General features: G+C 36.9%; 1 protein-coding gene across 1 annotated transcript in view; it reads right to left on the reverse strand.

The window, feature by feature from the left end:
• Window positions 1-21684, reverse strand: part of Chm (CHM Rab escort protein) — a 154518-nt gene that overhangs the window by 73464 nt on the left and 59370 nt on the right. Inside the window, exons 5-8 of the mRNA XM_028874763.2 lie at window positions 7432-7813; window positions 4864-4980; window positions 4185-4305; window positions 2421-2646 (exon numbers count right to left, since the gene is read on the reverse strand). Of these exons, the coding sequence (XP_028730596.1) occupies window positions 2421-2646; window positions 4185-4305; window positions 4864-4980; window positions 7432-7813 (846 nt within the window). The remainder of the gene's footprint in view (window positions 1-2420; window positions 2647-4184; window positions 4306-4863; window positions 4981-7431; window positions 7814-21684) is intronic.

Below are 21684 nucleotides of genomic sequence, written 5' to 3' on the forward strand. Positions count from 1 at the left end.
AAAGAGACAGTAAAGAATTAATAAACAAAGCTTTAACAGAGACAATTCAAACACCCAACTTAATTCTTAGAAATCTACTACAGCTATAAAACTTACCCAAGGTTACAATGGTAGTAAACAAAGACACCCCATTTAAACATTAAACATTAAAGCAGCCTATCTACAAAGTTCATATTCTTAACTACCACGCTATACTACCAGTCAAAAAGCTACACAGAAATGAAAAGCTTCCTGAATCCAACCATACTAATCTTAACAATCTTCTGGTAGAACACAAACACAGACAAAACACATAAAATTTTAACTATGATCAATAATCAGAATACACTTAAGAATCCTATAAATCATTAAGAAAAGGGCAACAACCCAAAAGATAAATGGGCAAAAGATGAAAAAGTAGTCCTCAGAATAGAGATCATGAATATCCAATAAATGACAGGCTCAACCTCACAGGAAATCAGGGCAATGAGTAAAGACTAATGACATTGTTTAAATGCTGGGAAATACATAAAGCAAATAGAAATTCCTATATACTGTTCCTAGGGTCTAACTAATAAAATTATCAAAAGAAATAACAATATTATAATAGTAAAATGTAAAACACACATGCTATGGCTAAAAAAAGAATCCATTCTTGTCTGGAGATGACTCACTGGTTAAGAGCCCTGGCTGCTTTTGCAGAGGACCCATGTTTGCAGCTCAGCTACCACATGTCAGCACACAACCATCTATAACTTCAGTTCTAGTGGCTCCTCCATGGACACCAGGCACACAGGTGATGCACATATATTCATGCAGGAAAAGCACTCATACAAAATCATTTATAAAAACTTCATTCTTAGGTACGCCTCCTAAAGGAAATATTATATGTGTTGTGGGAGTGTATGTGTGTGCCTGTGCATCCATCGGTGTCCTGCTCTACTACATTACTGTTCACCTTGGAACAGGGTGTAGTGATTTGAATGATAATATCCCTCAATAGTTGTTGGGGTTGTTTGGGGAGGTTTAGCCTTGCTAGGGCAGTATATTACTCATCACTCATCAAGTTCATTCTACTTCCTGCTTGCAAATGAAGGTGTGAGATGAGCTTCCTGCTCCTGCCACCATACATGTTGCTCTGGCTTCCCACCATGATAGGACTCCTATCCCTCTGGAAATGTACACCAAATAAACCTTTCCTTCCATAAGTTAGCTTGGTCATGCTGTTTCATCACAGCAATAGAAAAATTAAGACAGGGCTTCTCAATAAACCTGGAGCTAGGTTTGTGGCAAGCAAGCCACAGAGATCCTCTAATCTTAGACTTCTTCCACAGAACTCTAGAGTTATGGGCACACAGGTGACTACTTCTGGCTTTTTTTGTGGGTTCTGAGGATATGAACTCAGATCCTCATGCTTGCATGGCAAGCACGCTTTATCTATTGGCCCATCTTTCTAGCTGCTCCAAAAGAAAGTCTTGAACACATATATCATAAGATATGCTGTGCTGGCTAGTCTTACATCAACTTGACACACAAACTACAGTTTATCTGAAAGGAAGGAGCCTCAATTGAGAAAATGCTGCCATAAGATCTAACTGTAAACCTTTTCTTAATTAGTGATCAATGAGGGAGGGCCAGGCCACTATGGGTAGTACCATCTCTGGGTTGGTAATCCTGGGTTCTATAAGAAAGCAGGCCGAGTAAGCCAATGGAAGCAAGCCAGTAAGCAGCACCCCTCCATGGCCTGAGTTAGCTCCTGCCTCCAGGTTCCTGCCCTGTTTGGGTTCCTGTCCTGACTTCCTTTGATAAAGAACAGTGATATAGAAGTGTAAGCCAAATAAACCCTTTCCTCCCCAAGTTGCTTTGGTCATGGTGTTTCATCATAGCAACAGAAACCCTAAGTAAGACACATACACAAGGATGTTAATAGAAAATATCAACAAAAAATGGAAAAAAAAGCAGCTTATGGTACATTTACAATAGACTTATCTAACAATGAAAATTATATAAAATATAATTGAATATATTAATACATATAAATATAAATATAAAAGATAAAAATGCATATATACAATATCATTGTTGAAACATAATGTTGGGTGACAATAGGGATTTATAATACTTTATCAGGTCCAAAACAGGCCAAACTGAATATATCATTTAGATGGAACCAACAAACATTAAATTGCCTATAAAAAAACAGAATGAACTATGTTTGTATGTACTAATTCTTCATTGAATTGATTTGAAGATAGGAGCTTCTAGAAAGAATCCTGGCCTCAACGTGCTATGTAGCCAAGAGTGGCCTTGAACTTCTAACCCTCCTGCTTTCACATCTCACATGCTAGGAACACAGGGATGCACCACCAACCTCATCTTTGTTTAATTTTCATGTTAGTCATACAACATTAAGTCTTACCTGCAAAAACATTAAGTCTTACCTGCAAAAACACTGTGGGAGTTCACCTTGGCCATATAAAGGAAACAGGAATGGAGTATTGCCATACCGCCCAAGACAGTGAAGAAAATTTTTGGTAGCTTTGAGGCCATCTACAGTACAGCTTGTTGGCTCTGAGGTCATTGCAATTGAATGCAGGACAAAATATTGTAGGTTGGGGGTTAATTTTTGCGTTTTTAAATATTCAGAAAATGGAGTTTCCTCATATGCTATGAAAAGAAAGATGAAAATTTATCAATTAAAATCCAATTTAATTTCTATTTAAAAATATCCCACATTAATAGAGTCAAGTCTGTTAAAGACTTCAAACAGGACACTAGTGGTCCTTATTACTAGTTTGGACATGTACTATGGGTCTTAAGAACAAAATATGGAAACAACCTCATTATCCTAAATAAATTGATGGCATAGTTTTTGAGTTTTAAATGACAAACCTTTACTATTTTATTGATATGAAAATCCAGGAAGACATTAAATAATTGAATGAATTATGCTGGATGGCAATAACCTCAATTCATCAGCATTTAAACTATATAATAATGTCAACACAAATCTGAAAATATTAAGCAAGATAAAATGTAATGAACTGATAAAATGAATTAATAAAAATGTCACTTGTTACATTTTGCATTTTCCTTTTGTTAAATATGTATTTTGCATTCAAACCTAGAATAAAAAACTTTTACTAAAAAATAATGAAACTAATTTCTGTGTGGCTGCTGGAACCCAACATGCTGATAATCACACTTCAAATAATAACGAACATCTACAAAACTAGTCCTTTCATTACCTAAGAGAAAACAGGTAAATGTACTACTTGTGGGAGGAAAACAATCCTGTGACAACAGACATTAGTTTAGGTAAATAATCCAAGTCGATAAAAATGATAGAAGTTAACTGACTGAGAGGCTCTAAGTTTAGGCACTGGAAAGAACAACCTGGTATTTCTTCAGGCTTTACTAGCAAGAAAGAGGTTATCAGAATTCCATCAAAACAAACCATGATGCAATTCTCATTATAATTTTATAAATGAATTATGAACAAAATATTTTAATTTTGCACAATTTTCCACCCCAATGTACTTGAAAAGCAGCAGACATTAAAACAATGAAATCAATTTTCAACAGACTAAAATAACTGTCCGTAAAATTACAATAGTAGGCTTAAAGCTAAGATTGGAAACCACAGCTTCTGCAAATCTAGAGGTTTCTAGTATACTTCACATAGCATTTATGTCAATAAAATGAAGAGCTCAACATTTCAAGTAAAAGCAGTCCTGAAAAGTGACATCTACACAAATTTATTATTATTATTAATGACAAAGACGAAATAACAAAAAGAATGGCATATATCAACAATCAATTAATAGGCTGTATCTCATGAGCCACGTCCTACATTCAGTTCCTAGTGCCATACACACATAGATTAAATGATCAGTTATCCAGGGTATTTAATTTAAAAAGAATAAAAATGAGGGCCTGGCATGACATTCTGGCAATGTTGAAAATCTCTGCATTATAGCCACTTGACGCATATGGGTACCAAGCATTTGAAATATGGCTAGTATGACTGAGAGAATGAAGTATTTAATTTGAATGAAGTTAAATAGTACCATGTTGCTATGGCTTAATAGATAGAGTAGAAGTTAGAATGCATTTTAGAATAATTAGTTGTTTACCAAATTGAGGAACCATATTAAAATTAAAATCACAAATAATTAACAAAACAAGTTAATGGAAAGCAATACCTTTGTATGCATCAGGATGTTCTTCATATTCCATACAAAATGTTAGAAATTTCATAAGCATTCGTTTTTCTACCATAGTAAGTCGTTTGCTATTGAAGACATCTGCTCTAGAACAGGGAACCTGAAAAGTATTTGTAAGTGAAGACGATTTTAAAATGCTTCCTAATAATGACACAGTATTCCAGATTATACTTTGTATTCCTTTCCTCATTACAAGGTTATCATTTCCATTCCATCCTGGCTGCTTCATGTCACCTTTCATCAGTTCTAATAGCATCTCTGTTAACTACAGAGCTAATTAACTTGAGAGCTCTGTTACTTAATTCTGCCAAGTTGTTCTTCATGCCATTAAAAGGCCAATGACATGTCACCCCTAATAAGGAACAAATGACAATTCAAATATAGTATTGCTGCCTGAAACTAGCATTTCCTCAACATTAAAATCAACCTGGGGAATAAATGTTCAAAAATAAAACAGGAAATTTACTGAAGCAAATTTTGTATTTACATTTATAAACAACCATGCAAAGTTGGAATTTACTGCCTTACTAGGAAAATAGTAATTGTCCTTTCTTATCCTTCTAAATGAGTAATAGTAACTTGAAAATAGTAATTGTCCTTTCTTATCCTTTTAAATGAGTAATAGTAACTTGACTCACATGTTTAAGTGATACAGTACCTGTTCCACAATTCCATCTCGAAATGCAAGAATCCTTGTAATATTTTTAAACTCTGCATATCGACTAACGTTTGATTTGATTAGAAGATCAATTAGTAATCCCCGAGAATAGAGAAGCTGTAAGCAGAAAGTATTTGAGAAGATATGATCAAAGACAAAATAATGGAAAATAGCAACTAACACACACACACAAACGTGTTAGAATTTAAGTTTTTTATATATATATACATATATATATATATTGCATAAGATAATTCATTAAATATTCACAGTTCATTACTGCAATTTAAACCAAAAAATCTCTAATATAAAAGGTTTCTTCATAACTTGTTCTCAAAGTAAAACCTGAACTCCTAAATAGTTCTTCTACTCTTGTCTAGATGATATATGAACATTCATGAATTTCATTACAGAAATGTTAATGCATTTAGTTATGAAATCTCTTCTCAGGTCTGCTAAGAATGTTATACTGCACACACTACATCAACATATCCACTATATTTCCTTCTTAAATATCTTTGTCACCTCAGGATCCAAAGATCTAAGGCTGATACAATATTTTGAACTGGATATAGAGCCAGTTGGTTTTAAGAAGAGATCAGCACAGTGGACCGACCACCCCATGCCACCAATATAGACAAACCAACCCAAAACAAACAAAATCACCTCACATGGATTTGTGATACATTTCCATAACAGAGTCAAATTCTTAGCTCCTCATACTCTAAGTTTATATGACATATAATCTTTTCAAGAGGTGAACAATTTCACTATTGATATCTGTGTGAAGGACTGACTTAATCTTTCAGTGTACCTTATAATTAATACCAGAGAGGAAAACAATAAAACTTTAAACAGTATTATCTATCATGTTAGAAATTCAAACATATGTATAAATATTATATATTTGGATACTTCCTATGATCATGGTACTTGTAATTTATAACTCAATACAATAAAAAGATAAAAGCTATATTTATAATAACTGGAAAAAATTAAATAAAATGTTTCACTATACAAAGAAATATGGAAGCATAAAATTTTGATCTCAATTATTAATTTGAGCACCAAAGATGATCTGTATATCAATTAATTATGAACAATTTTGTAAACTATCATATTAGTTTAGCATTATGCCAACTGAAGTTAATGTGGCATTGGAAATTAATCTAAATACTCTGACTAAATAAATATGCCATGCTATTTGATTACCTCATTCTTAACACACTGTAAGTGATACACCTTACATAATTTTTAAAATGACAAGTCTTAACTATAAAGTAGAATAAAGTGGTATTCCATTTGCTTAAAAAATAATTATTTCCGATGTAATACTCCATTAAGAGGCATAATTTTATAAATAATTAATACAGTCTAAAAATTCATTCTAATTATTAAGTCAAATAAAGCTTAAAACAAGTAAATTTCAGTTTTCACTGAAGAATAAAAAACAAATTTCAACTAAAATTATCTTTGACATAAGTTTCTGAAGCATGGAAATAATACATGTACCGTATTTAATCATACATTTTTTTTCAATTTCCCCTAAGTGATCTACCATGTCAATTTTACATTAATGAGATGAAACAAAGCTGCAATCACACTAAAATAATCAGAAGCACTTTTAAACAATTTGTTTTGTCTATTTGGCACACTGGCTCCATAACTGAGGTATATAAGCTTACTTAGAATTGTTTTTAAGTTGGAAAAAAAGAACTTTTATGTTGATTTTTCTCTACTATTCTGAATAGTACAATATTTTATGTAGGGAAATATTTATATTTCCACACACTAAGTTCAAAGTGAACAGGGGAATGGGCATACTGAATTTCATCAGCAAAATATAAAGTGCATGAATTGTCCCCTCCCTTTTCTCTTATCACACTCTTTATGGCAAGTCTGATGGGGTATTTTATTATTATTTTGAACAAAAATAACCTTGCTTCTTATGAACCCCATGCAGTATTGAAGTCTCCCATGACCTAGCAACAGCATCAGAAATTATAATGTTAGAGTTAATTATGGAAAAACCAGCAAAGACAAAAGAATTCTTCACATCCTTTGCCACTACTAGAAAGGCATGCTCCAATGTCCTCAAACCTGACCGTATGATTTTAAAAAATGCATTTGTTCATTTGGAATACTTATACTAAGGTTAAATTTTATAAGGGCTAAGGACATTTAAATAAAATTTATTGCAAAGAACATGAGATTTGAACACAAATTCAATAGAATTTTTCTTCTGATGGAATTGATAGTGCCCATGAATTAGAATATTAAGATGAACTACCTGCCCTAATACATTAGCATTCTTCACAGACGAAAATATTTAGTATAATTTAAAAGTACAGTAACTATACTAATACTAACATTTTAGTGTAATTTTAACCTATACTTAAAACAACTATTTTGTAACTGAATTATAAAATTCTGTTTACTATCTTTATGTAAAGCAAACATAATTCATAAACTAAAATGAAGAAAAGTACACTGAGAATTCCAGATGCTATTTTCAATCATTTAAAATTATTGTTGTTCTACATTAAGATGTATAAAATTAGTACTTACTTTTGATACTAAATCAATATTAAATCTTCTGCCTTCTTTAATAATCTGTGAGTAAGTAATGGTATTTTTCTTTGGTGGCTCTGTGTTGTCTTGTACTTTAGGCACATTTTCAATTGTCTCTTCCTCTGAAGTTTTAGCATCACTAAGATTTTCTTTCTCTTCTGCTGCTTCAGCATCATTTACTTCTAGTGAACTCTCTGGATCACTGCTCTGAGTCTGTTCTGCTGGTGTTTCACAGCTCCGGGTGCTTAATGACTCATCTGCAGTAGGCAGGCAAGAAGCTTCTGCAGCCTCTGCAACCTCTATGGACTTCACAGCTGTCACAGAAGCATGATTTTTCTGCAGTGCACCAGCTTCTTCAACATCTTTGTGCAAATCCTGACTAATAAGAAATTATGATAATAATCAGTATCATGCTTCTGATATTTCTACTATGCTCCAATTTCTTACTGCTTTAAACTTTTTGTGGTAAGTTTTATTCTTCTATCCTTTTGTCTTAAGTTCAGGGTACATAGTGCTAAAGTTTCAACATGAAATTTGAAATCATTGTTTCCTATTTACTATTGATACTTATTACTCCACTGAAAGCTTCATTTCTAAAGTTATTACTAGAGTAAGCATTTTTATTTTACTGTTATCTTGATACAACAGACTTCCATTCATCTTGCCTACATTGCTGACAGTTTTAGAAATGTCATCCAGGTGGTGTTGGCTTGAGAGTTATGAAGGATATGAGAGTAAAGGGGACATAGAATCTTTCTCCGTGGTTTTAGAAAGCTACAGAGGCCAGGAAACAGGCCTCTGTTAAGAGGGCAAGAGACCCTAAGAGGCCTTTGTGTGAAACCTGGATTGCAGTGGAGAACCAAAGATGTTGGACATGTCAGAGCCATGTTTTGGTCCAGTATTTCCTCACTATGCCCCATTCCTCCCTTTTGGGATGTTAATGTGCATTCAGTGCTACTATATGTTAGAAGTGTGTAATTTGTTTTCTGATTTTACAGGTGGTTACTTATGAGACTGCCTTGAATCTCAGAAAAGACTCTCTGGGCTTTGGTTTTTTAAACAGTGTTGCAAAGGAATAAAAGGTGGTGATTTAAATGAGAAATTACCCCTGCTTAGTCTCAGGAATTTGAATACTTGGTCCATGGTTGGTAGTGCAGTGTGGGAAGTTTAGGAGATGTGGTCTTGCTGGAGGAATTATGTCATTGAGGGTGGGGTTTGAGATCTTAAGGCCTGTGGTTCAAGATGTGAGCTCTCAGGAGATGTGGTCTTGCTGGAGGAATTATGTCATTGAGGGTGGGGTTTGAGATCTTAAGGCCTGTGGTTCTAGATGTGAGCTCTCAGTATCCTGCTCTAACCAACATGTCTACTGCTTACTGCCATGCTTACCCACAGTGACAGACTCTTATCCCTCTGGGACAATAAGCCCAAATAAACTTGGTCATGATGTTCTACCACAGAAACATAACTGACATGTAAATATCTAGGACAAATTACTCTCAACCTAGATATACTTTACCTTTTGATTTTCCCTAAGGGAAGGCTTTAATACCAAGTGTATATTCCTTAAAATATCTTCATAGAAGACCCCACTTCCAAGAGTAATTAGGCAACACAAATTGGACTTGATATGAAAAAAATAGGAGAAAACTCAAATTTAGGTTAGTAGGGAGGTAAGGGTAGAGAGGGTGGATATGGGAAGAGTTGAAGGGAGTGAACATGATCAAAATACATCGTATGAAATTATCAAAGAATAAAAATATTACTTAAAAGTCTATTACAGTTAGTTTATGTCTAATAAACCTCAGATGAAAATAACATATATAGGCAAAGTTTTTTTCCTTCTCTTTTTGAAATTATAATATTATTACATCATTTTCCCCTTCTGTTTACTCCTTTCAAATCCTTCCATATACCCACCTTGCTCTTTCAAATTCATGTCAGAAGCTACACCATTAAATTCTCACCAACATAACTTCCTAAACATGAGCTGAACAAGGAAAACAATAGACATGCAATCACATTTTTATATAAAAATGCTTACATGTAGAAAGCAGAAAAAGTTAAGCCAAGGGAAACCAAGGTATTATAAATTTGAAATTCTGGGTGCAATGGAAATGAAAGAATAAGAAGGATAGTCACAGGTTAAGAAATTAAACACCAGCATGCCAGACAACCAGGTAGCATCTCCACAAACCATATCCACACTTTCTGTTTCCCTAGACCCAATTCCTCTGGGTCCTCCCTAGTGCTGCAACAGAGCACCAGTTGCAGTCTCCACTCCACCCTACCCACATCTCCTGTATGCACAGGCACTAAGATCAACAATTAATTAATTGGACCTTAAGAAATCAAAAAGCTTTTGCATGGCAAAGGACACCATCAATTGGACAAAGTGGAAGCCTACAGAATGGAAAAAAAATTAACCAATTCCACATCTGATAGATGGCTAATGTCTAAAATATATAAAGAACTCAAGAAACCAGATATAAAAAAAAAAAAAACAAAAAAAAAAACAAATAATTCAGTTTAGGCCCCCAGGCAGTGGGACTGGGACCTGTCCTTAGTGCATGCATGAGCTGGCTGTTTGGAACCTGGGGCCTATGCAGGGACACTTTGCTCAGCCTGGGTGAAGGGAGGAGGGGACTGGACCTGCCTCAACTGAATCTACCAGACTGAGCGAATCCCCAGGGGAGTCCTTGCCCTGGAGGAGATGGGAATGAGGGGTGGGCTGGGGGGAAAAGGGGGCAAGATGAGGGAGGACAGGGGAATCCATGGTTGATATGTAAAATTAAATTAAATTATAAAATAAAAAATGGGGTACAAATCTAATCAGAGAAATCTCAAAAGAAGAATCCCAAATGGCTGAGAAACACATGATCAACATCCTTAGACATCATGGAAATGAAAGTCAAAACTACTTTGAAATTCTATTTTACACCTGTCAGAATGGCTAAGACCAATAACACAAGGGACAGCTCATGCTGGAGAGGACGTGGAGCAAAAGGAACACTCCTCCATTGTTGGTGGGAGTGCAAACTTGTACAGTCACTTTGGAAATCAATATGACGGTTTTTTAGAAAATTGGGAATGAATCTTCCTCAAGACCCAGCTAGACCAATCTTGGTCATATACCCTAAGGACTCTCCATCCTATCACAAGGACACTTGTTCAACTAGGTTCATAGCAGCTTTATTCATAGCAGCCAGGAACTGGAAACAATCTAGATGCCCCTCTAACAAAGAATGGACAAACAAAATGTGGGTGCATTTACACAATGGATGTTAAAAACAATGACATCATGAAATATGCAGGCAAATGGATGGAACCACAAAAAATCATCCTGAGTGAGGCAACCCAGACCTAGAAAGCTAAATATGGTATGTGTTCACTTATAAGTGGCTATCAGCAGTTAAGTAAATGATAACCAAGATATAATCTGTAGACCCAGAGAAGTTAGGCAAAGAGAAGTGGTCTGGGGAGATTCAATGATCTCCATGGGAACGGGAAATAGAACAGATTTTGCAAGTAGACTGGGACAGGCTGGCATGGGAGTGGAAGGGATCAGGTGAAGGAGGATATGGGATGGAGAAAGAGAGTGCAGGGAGAGACAGCTAGAACTGGGGAGTATTTGAAAGAAGTGTGTAAACCTAGTACAATAGAAACTTCCAATAATCTATGAAGTGAGCCTAGTGAGGACTCCTAGTAATGGGGGCTACAGAATCTCAAGTGGCCATTTCTTGTACCTAATCAAGGTTTTCAATGGCAGGATTAGGTTGCATTCAGTTGCCTTGTAGGCTGAGTAGGGCCCCCATGAAGACCCCCAAACAATCCAGGCTCATGCTAGGACAGAAAGTTGTCCACTGCATACTAACAGCAGGGCCCCCATGGCTGAGGACAACATTCACACAGTTCATTGAATGTGCAGAGGTAGAGCTGGTACCTGCATGGAGCCTTCATCCCTATGGTCTAGACTCTCTGGTGTAGGAAGATACTCTGTAAGCTACTGGAAGAGAAACCTGGACATCAACCCAACCCCAAAACTCTCAACCAACAATCTGTCCCTCCTGCAAGATGTGCTGGGGCAATGGTGGTGCAGAACTTGTGGGTGTGGCCAACCAATGTCTCATTTAACTTGAGGCCCACTCCATGAGAGGGAGTCCATGCCTGATAATGCTTGGATGGCCAGGAACCAACCGAAGATGGGATGGCCCAGAGACCTAGGGTATAACCAAACATGACTGCTATATATACATACTACATATATACACACATACATACAAACATACATACGTATATTTCGATCAATGGAATGATTGTAATTCCTAATGATATTCTGCTATACACATAGATCAGTGCCTTGTCCAGTCGTCATCAGACAAGCTTCCTTCTGCAGATGTGAGAAGATGCAGAGACTCATAGCCAGACATGCAGAGAGTCTAAATTGGAGGTCTCCAACAGGTCCCTCCCCTCGGAGCTTGGAGAATTCCGTGGAAGAGAGGGCAGAAAGATTGTAGGAGGGGATAAAGAAAAGCAGGAGAAGATGGCCCACTGAATCAACCAAGCTGGGCTCATATGGGCTCACAGAGACTGAAGAGGTGAGGACAGGGCCTGTAATGGCATGTACAGGGTCCTCTGGGTATATGTTGTGGTTGTTACCTTGGTGTTTTGTGGGACTCCTAACTGGGGAAGCAGGTGTGTCTGTGACTCCTTTCCTCTGACTGCACTGCCTTGTCCAGTTTCGGTGGGAGGGTTTTGTCTAGTCTCACTTTACTGTGTTTTGTCATGTTTGGTTGTTATCTCTACAAGGCCTGCTCCTTTTTGATGGGAGATAGGGGTAAGGGTTTGGGGGTAGAGGTGGATCTGGGAGAGAGAGGAGGTGGAGCAGGGGAGCTGGCAGAAAGAGAGGGAAGGGAAATCTGTGGTCCGGGTGTATTGTATGAGAAAAGAATCTATTTTCAGCCAGGCAGTGGCGCCGCACGCCTTTAATCCCAGCACTCGGGAGGCAGAGGCAGGTGGATCTCTGTGAGTTCGAGGCTAGCCTGGGCTACATAGAGAGTTCCAGGACAGGCACCAAAACTACACGGAGAAACCCTGCCTGGAACACCCCCGCCCCCCAAAAAAAGAATCTATTTTCAAAATGCCATCAAATTTATTGTCAAAGTGTAATGATAACTTCAATGAAATTTAATTTAAATAGCAATTGATAATCATTAATGATCAGCAAGACTTTTCCTAAGTAGGTAACAATAGTGGGGAAATAATCTATGTTCTTGTCCCTCATGTCATTACTTGAGAGATCCTAGGCAAGACATTTAATATCACACAAATTGCTCACCTGTAAAAGAGGTGTAAGTCCATTTACCTTATCTTTCATAATAGAGTTAGAAGATAAACTAACTTATGTGAAAAGTATTTAATAATCTCGAAAAAGTCAAACATAAGGTATAGATCAAACCTAAAGTTTTGTTAAACTGCCTGTAGGTCAAAAGAAAAAACTCAAAACTTGTACCTACATTGCCTTATAATATGATGGAAACTCTTTGGCCATACCATTACAATTAACATTAAAAACAAAAAGTCAGGGCTAGAAAGATGGCTCAGCAGTTAATGTTTGCTGCTTGTCCTATTTTGATTTCTATTTGTATGATAAATCATTGGCCAATGGTAACTTGGAAAGTACTTATTTGGCAGGAAACCAATACAAGAACTCAAGGTACCTGGAGGTAGGAACTGAAGTAGAAACCTGGAAGGAACAGAATTATGTTATTATAAGTTATTACTGGATTATTTCTTCTGGCTACCTCAGCTACCCTTCTTAACTAGCTCTAGACCACCTGCATGAGGACTGCACTGGCCATAATGAGCTTGGTCCTTCTACATTGATTTACAATTAAGAAAATGCCCCATAGACATGCCCATAAGCCAACCTGCAGTCAATTTCTTAATGTTGCAACTTTTCCCTAGGTGACTCTGGCTTTTGCCAAGCTGATGAAAACCAACTAGCACACTGCTCTTGCAGAAAAACCAGGTTTCCAATGCTATGTTGAAGAGTTTGAAATGCTATGTTGAAGAGTTTGAAATTTTAGCCCCAAAGGATCCAACAGCCTGTTCCAAAAGAACCCACACATATGTGGCTATACCCTCACATCCATACACATGAACAAGGATTAAAAAATAAATCTTTTAAAAATAAAAGTTATGGCCGGGCGGTGGTGGCGCATGCCTTTAATCCCAGCACTCGGGAGGCAGAGGCAGGCGGATCTCTGTGAGTTCGAGGCCAGCCTGGACTACCAAGTGAGCTCCAGGAAAAGGCGCAAAGCTACACAGAGAAACCCTGTCTCGAAAAATCAAAAAAAAAAAAAAAAAAAAAAAAAAAAGTTATGATATAAAATGTGACTTGTATCTTTTTCCACAGGTTCACATGTCTGTATTTGCTTTCACTGTGAAAATTGATAAAACTTAAGATGACAACTTTTAGAAAAAGTTACATGCCTAAAGATTAAACTAAGAAGTGACAGGATAATTAATTACAGTACAGAGATAAGATAGAATATGGCAACTTCTTTTATTGCAGACTGTGATGAGAACAGCATGAAAATTGAGCATAGCAACTGATTTATTCAGTAGCTATCTCGTATATTAAGTAAAAAGAGGTTTTATGTAGTAAATAAAATCCATTATCCAATGCTGGACAATCTGAGAGCTGAAAGTCAAAGCATTTTATTAAAGGTGACCAAAAGTTAAGTATATCTAAGGCAGCGGGGAATGCATAAGAAAAGAAACTACTATTTTAGAATTTGTCCTACTTTGACAAACTAGTAAATTTCAATGTTCTCAACATCACAAGTTGGTGAAGTTCCTAGCTCTACAAGAAATGGAAGCATAAAAACATACTACTATTCCAACTTTCCATTAAAAACCAAAGTATTTTTGGAGTTCCGCCAAGTGTTAGGCTCAGATCTAAAAAAGGGATGAGACACTAGAAACTCCTAAATCCCCACATAATTACTTTGTAACTAAATTCTTTTAACCAAAAGGGTGATATTTCTATGAATTTCAAACCTTACATTGTGGTTCATATATAAGCAACATTTTCAAAAAAGATATTCCTCTGCCAAAGAAAATTTAAGAATAACGGTTTAATTTTAGTAAGTCAAATGTATATGAAAACGCATCTACCAGATAAAAGGCTAGTGAATTCTAAACCCTCAAAAGAAGCTATTAATTATAAAAATATTCACTACCAAAATAGATTTTGCAAATTAAGTCAAACATCACTTATAATTTGAATCTCAAAGGCCAGTATACATAGATTGTACTTTTAATATAATTTATCCTATCTAAAAATGTTCACTGCTTTGTATAAATGCACCTTTTAAAAAACTAATTGTAAAGATCTATCTGTAACTTAAAGAACTTGGATATCACTTATCAATTAGTGGTAATAACCAGGAATACTTCCAAATGAATTTGCATATTAATTTGTAATCCTTTACATCTGTCAATGTAATACACCATATAAACAAATGGAAAGGGAAAAAAAGTCACATGATCATCTCATTAGATGCTGAAAAAGCTTTGAAAAAAATCCAACCAACACCCCTTCATGATAAAGGTCTTGGAAAGATCAGGAATACAAGGAACATCCCTTAACATAATAAAGGCAATTTATAGCAAGCCAACAGCCAACATCAAATTAAATGGAAAGAAACTCAAAGCGATTCCACTAAAATCAGGAACAAGACAAGGCTTTCCCCTCTCCCCATATCTATTCAATATAGTACTTAAAGTTCTAGCTAGAACAATAAGACAACAAAAGGAGATCAAGGAGATGCAAATTGGAAAAGAAGAAGTCAAACTTTCTCTATTTGCAGATGATATGAGAGTATACATAAGTGATCCCAAAAACTCTACCAGGGAACTCCTATAGCTGATAACCAACTTCAGTAGTGTGGCAGGATACAAGATTAACTCAAAAAAATCAGTAGCTTTTCTATATATAAATGATAAATGGCCTGAAAAAGAAATCAAAGAAACATCACCCTTTACAATAGCCACAAATAATATAAAATACCTTGGGTTAATACTAACTAAGCAAGTGACAGACCTGTACAACAAGAACTTTAAGTCTCTGAAGAAAGAAATTGAAGACGATATCAGAAAATGGAAAGATCTCCCATGCTCATGGATAGGTTGAATTAACATAGTAAAAATGACAATCTTACCAAAAGCAATCTACAGATTCAATGCAATACCCATCAAAATCCCAACACAATTCTTCACAGACCTGGAAAAACAATACTCAACTTCATATGGAAAAACAAAAAAAACCCAGGATAGCTAAAACAATTCTGTACAAGAAAGCAACCTCTGGAGGAATCACCATCCTTGACCTCAAGCTCTACTATAGAGCTATAGTAATAAAAACATCTTGGTATTGGCATAAAAAAACTAACATGTGGACCAATAGAATTGAACTGAAGACTCTGACATTAATCCACACACCTCTGAACACCTTATTTTTGGACAAAGAAGCCAAAACTGTACAGTGGAAAAAAGAAAGCATCTTTAATAAATGGTGCTGGCATAACTGGATATCAGCATGTAGAAAGTTACAAATAGATCAATCTCTATCTCCATCACAAAACCCAAGTCCAAGTGGACCAAAGGCCTCAACATAAATCCAGTTACACTGAACTTGATAGAAGAGAAAGTAGAAAGTAGACTTGAATGCACTGGCACAGGAGATCACTTCCTAAATATACTAGTAGCACAGACATTGAGTGCAAAAATTAATAAGTGGGATCTCCTGAAACTGAGAAGCTTTTGTAAGGCAAAAGACACAGTCAATAAGACAAAACAACAGCCTACAGAATGGGAAAAGATCTTCAGCAACCCCACATCTGACAGAGGGCTAATATCCAAAATATATAAAAATATCAAGAAACTAGATATCAAAATATTGAACAATCAAATTAAAAAATAGGGTACACAGCTAAACAGAGAATTTTCTGTGGTTGATATTTTGCATACCCCAACAAACTTATCTGGGGGTCAGAGAACAGAACAGCCACAATATTAAACATAGAGATTAGGCAGTGGTAGCACAAGCCTTTAATCCTAGCATTCCGGACAGATCTCTGTGCATTCAAAGCCACACTGGAAACAGCCAGGCATGGTGACACATGCCTTTAATCCCAGGAAGTGATGGCAGGAAGCAGAAAGGTATATAAGGCGTGAGGACTAGGAACTAGAGCCTTTTTAAGCTTTTTGCTTTTAGCAGCAGTTCAGCTGAGAATCATTCAGATGAGAATTCAGAGGCTTTCAGTCTGAAGAAATAAGATCAGCTGAGGAATTGACAAGGTGAGGTTGGATGTGGCTTATTCTGTTTCTCTAATTATTCAGCGTTTACCCCAATACCTGGCTCCGGGTTTGTTTTTATTAATAAGAGCTTTTAAGATTCGCGCTACATTTCTCAACAGAAGAATCTGAAATGGCTGAAAGACATTTAAGGAATTGTTCAACATCCTTAGTCAGCAGGGAAATGAAAATCAAAACATCTCTGAGATACCATATTACACCTGTCAGAATGGCTAAGATCAAAAACACTGATAACAGCTTATGTTGGAGAGCATGTGGAGTAAGGGGAGTACTCCTCTACTGTTGGTGGGAATGCAAACTTGTACATCCACTTTGGAAATTAGTATGATGACTTCTCAGAAAATTGGGAATCAATCTACTTCAAGACCCAACATATAGTTAAGGAATGCTCAATCATACCACAGGGACACATGCTCAACTATGTTCATAACACTGTTGTTCATAATTGTCAGAACCTGAAAACTACCTAGATGCCCTTCAACCAAGGAAAGGATAAAGAAAATGTGGCACATATACACAATGGAACACTACTCAGCTGTAAAAAATAATGACATCATAAAATTTGTAGGCAAATGGATGGAAATGGAAAATATCCTGAGTGAGGTAACCCAGATTCAGAAGGACAATCATGGTATGTATTCACTCATAATCGGATACTAGATGAAAGGCAAAGGATAACAAGACTATAGCCCACAGCTCCAGAGAGACTAGCTAACAAGGAGAACCCCAAGAGGGACACATGGATCGCCCTGGGAAGGGGAAATGGATCCATGAGTAGACTGGGAGTAAGGTGGGACAATGGAAGGTAGGAGATGGGGGATAACAACATAAGAAAAAGGGATGGTCAAGCTGGAATAGGGACTGTAGTGGGTAGCCATTCCAACTTCGGTCTGGAAGTTCCAACCCCCATTGAGGTTTTTGTAACTATCATGCCCACAAGGCAGGGCCAAGGGAGGGCCTGAAGACCCAAGATTGGAACGTGCTGCGCTCTCTTGCTGCTGGGAGCCCAGACGCTAGAGGTGGACTGAGGAGAGTTCTAAAGAGAACATTGCCAAACTACTGCTGCATCTTTCCCAGAACCCTCAACCTACCTATTCCTTTATTTGTAAGTTATGCCATTAAATAAATCTCCTTTTAACTACGTAGAGTGGCCTTAATAATTTCACCAATAGGGACTGAGTGAAAGAGCAATAAAAGAGATACCAGTATAGATGGAGACATCATGGGGACAGGGAGAAACCTGGTGCTAGGGAAGTTCCCAAGAATACACAAGGATGACCCCACCTTAGACTACTAGCAATAGCAGAGAGGGTGCCTAAACTAGCCTACCCCAGTAATGAGATTAGCGAATACCCTAATTGTTATCAAAGAGCCTTCATCCAGTAACTGATAGAAACAGATGCAGAGACTCACATCCAAGCACCATGCCGAATTCCAGGAGTCCAGTCAAAGAGAGAGAAGGATTCTATGAGTAAAGGACAGCAAGACCATGATGAGGAAACCTACAGAGACAACCAAACCAAACTAGTGGGAACTCACGAACTGTGAACCAATAACTGTGGAGGCTCCATGGGACTGGACTAGGCTCTTTGCATAGGCAAGACAGTTATATAGTTTGATCTGCTTAAGGGGCCCCCTGGCAGTGGGATCAGGACCCATTTCTAAGGGATCAACGGGCTTTTTGGAGCCCAATGTCTATGGTGGGACACCTTATACAGCCTTGGTGCAGGGGAAGGTGCTTGGACCTGCCTCAACTGAGTATATCAGGCTTTGCTGACTTACCACAAGAGGAAGACTCACCCTGGACGAGGTGGGAATGGGGGTGGGATGGGATAAGGCTGGGGAGTGGGAGGAGGGAGGGGAGGGAATCTTTGGCTGGAATGTAAAATGAACAGAAAATTTCTTAATTATATATATAAAATAAAAAAATGCGAAAAAAAGTATAAACATCCATAGCTTTAGAATGGCTATTCTGATTGTCCAGAAGTACACTGAGATAGATAGACTTTGGTTTTGGCTAACTCAGTGTTCAGTATTTTTTATCTGAAAGTTCTCTAAATTGAAAAAAAAAAAAACCCTGGCAACTAACTGGCTACTTTATTCAGCACAGGTGTTCACTGTTACAGAATATTTGTATAACTATACAAGGATGTGTTGCATTTGTTTATGTTGCAGAATATTTGTTTTACTGTGAAAAGATGTGTTGCATTTGTTTACACTGTATAATATTTGTTTGACTATGTAAAGATGTGTTGCATTTATTTAATTTTGTAAAGATGTGCTGCTGTTTTACCTTGCCTACTTAAGGTACCTGAGTAGTCTAGTAAAAAGCTAAATGGTCATTAGTAGGGAGGAAGTATAGGCAGAACTTCTGGGCTGGGAAAATAAGTAGGAGCAGGAATTTAGGCTCTAGAGAAATAAAGGAGATGACAAGGGCAAGCCAGACAGACACGGAGGAAGCAGGAAAGTAGGACATGCAGAATGAAAGAAAGGTAAAAAGCCCCAAGGCAAAATGTAGAATAAGAACAGGTTAAATTAAGTTAAAATAGCTGGTGGGACAAGCCTAAGCCAAGGGCCAGAATTCATAATTAATAATAAGTCTCTGTGTTTTTATTTGGGAAGCTGGTTGGCAGGCAAAGAAAATTCTAACTACAAATGGCACCCAAGGTGAGGTGCAAATTTCCATACAGGACCTGAGAAAGCTGAAAAAAAAAAAAAGAATATGACTCTTTTAAGAGGCACTGCTGTGCAGCAGAACACTTGAGCAGTCAGCATGCTAAGTAGAAACAGCAAGCTAAGTAAAATGCCTGTCGCAGTATGGGCACCAACTTCCTAGAGCTGGGGATGTTAAATGCAGTTCTTGGCAGGGCAGCCTTAAGGCTCAGTTCTCACAGACCCCTAGGGAGGAGGCAGGGCCAACCACCAGAGCCACATGGCAGAGGCCTAACTGCCACTTGCTTAGCAGTTTAACGTTTAGCTCACATGGTCAGAGAGTACTACATGTGCACAGTAAAACAGGTCAAGTTAAACAGGTTACAGTGTGTGTAGATGCTTAAGAAAGCAAAGAAAAGGGGTATAGACAGTCATAGAAAAAATAGTTTTAAAAATAACTAAAGTCTTTAAAGAAAAAGTAATGTAATATAAAATAAATAAGCCACATAAAGATGGGAAATACACAGGCAGTCTGGATCCTATATGGTGCTTTGTTGACTTTGAATTTTTGAATGCTAATGAGCGAATGACAATTGCCCAAAGACATAGGATTGTAGAAGGAATTTCTGAATTAAACCAGCCTAGATACTTTAGGGATATCTTAACTTTAAAATGGAATACAGAAAATGCATTGTGTTGGAGGAGAGGTTATGCTTTTCTTTTCACAGGAAATGAAAGGATGTGGATTCCTTCAAAGTTAACAGAGACCAGATTTGATTGGGGGAGACCCAATGAAAATCCTGGCCACAGACATAAAGAAATAAACCTAGAAAAACTACAAGATAGGTGACACATATGCTGATCCTTTGATATGGGAACAGCTCTGAGACTGGACAAGACATGATAAATCCTATTGGCTACATAGTCCTCATGACTTATTATTACATGCCGTACTTTCATATGACATGGCTCAAGCTTTGGCTATACAGTCCAAACAAACTTGTAAAGTTGACAGAAGTCTTTTACCTGCTCAAACATAAAACAAACAAACAAACAAAAATCTTTGGCTGGCTTGTATACAATGCACAGTCCATACTTGTGTTAATACACATATGTATATTGCCTTTGAAAGTCTGTGTGTTCAGAGCAAGGATACCAGATACTAACGAAAATAGGTAGCCCAGGTGATCCAGCCTTTCAGAGTGCCTCTGTTGTAGTTTCCTCAGAGTTCTGTATTCAGAACAGCTTCAAAGCTGCTAGCTAAGATGGTCCAGCCTCATAGTCTATTCTAGCCAGGATTTCAGATAAGCCTTGTACTTTCCTATTACACAGAGATGGAACAACAAATGTTATAGCTAGTTTTTTTAGGTCTTGACTATTATCTCAATTTCCTCAGGGTCCCCTAGGGATGTAGTTGCCTCCAGACAACAGGAAGCAGGCTAGAGAACACAATGCCCATATTCCCAAGAGGTGGGGTGGGTATTTTTGGCCATTCAATGTATTATGGATGTTTGTCATCATTTAGTGGGGATATAGGAATATAGGATAAAAAGACAACTAATCATCTCAAATATTTTACATTGGTGTGGGTTTTGCATAATGATACAAATTTAAGTTTATTTGTGTTATACTGTAATAATGTTTCTACTCTTGTTTAAGGTATTGCACCTAAGCAGCTCATTTAAAAATGTAATATAAAATTCTAGCCCTTGAAAGCTATTACTACAAACAGTTTAAGATAATTTAAAAATGCAGGTTAGTAGTTAGTCCTCTCCATAACAATCAAACTTGTAGTAATGTTAGGTATGTTTTCAAGGTTAAACAGATACATTTTAGATAGATAGGTAATCTTCAAATGTTTCAAAGACCTACAGAGTATGTATGCTTACTCTGTACTTCCTGGTTACTCAGGTAATATTATTTCCTTCTCAGGTCTATGAGGGAGTTGAAGAAGAGATAGTTATAGTTACAGTTTTCCTTGTTACCAAATTCAGAAAAGAAACTTATATAAGAGACGTAAAGTTTATAATGTTGAGAAACATAAAACTTTAAGCGGTTTATCTAGGAAAAATATTTTGAGGTCTAAGATAGTTTTGGGTTGGTAATACAAGTTAGGGTAGAAAGTAAATTAAGCACACAACTTTGGACTCACCGTGATTGGATAGATAATGCAGTTTTCTCTGAATTTGCCAAATGCAAATGGACTGGATATTGTAA

This window comes from Peromyscus leucopus, chromosome X (assembly GCF_004664715.2).
Source record: "Peromyscus leucopus breed LL Stock chromosome X, UCI_PerLeu_2.1, whole genome shotgun sequence".
Classification (NCBI taxonomy): Eukaryota; Metazoa; Chordata; class Mammalia; order Rodentia; family Cricetidae; genus Peromyscus; species Peromyscus leucopus.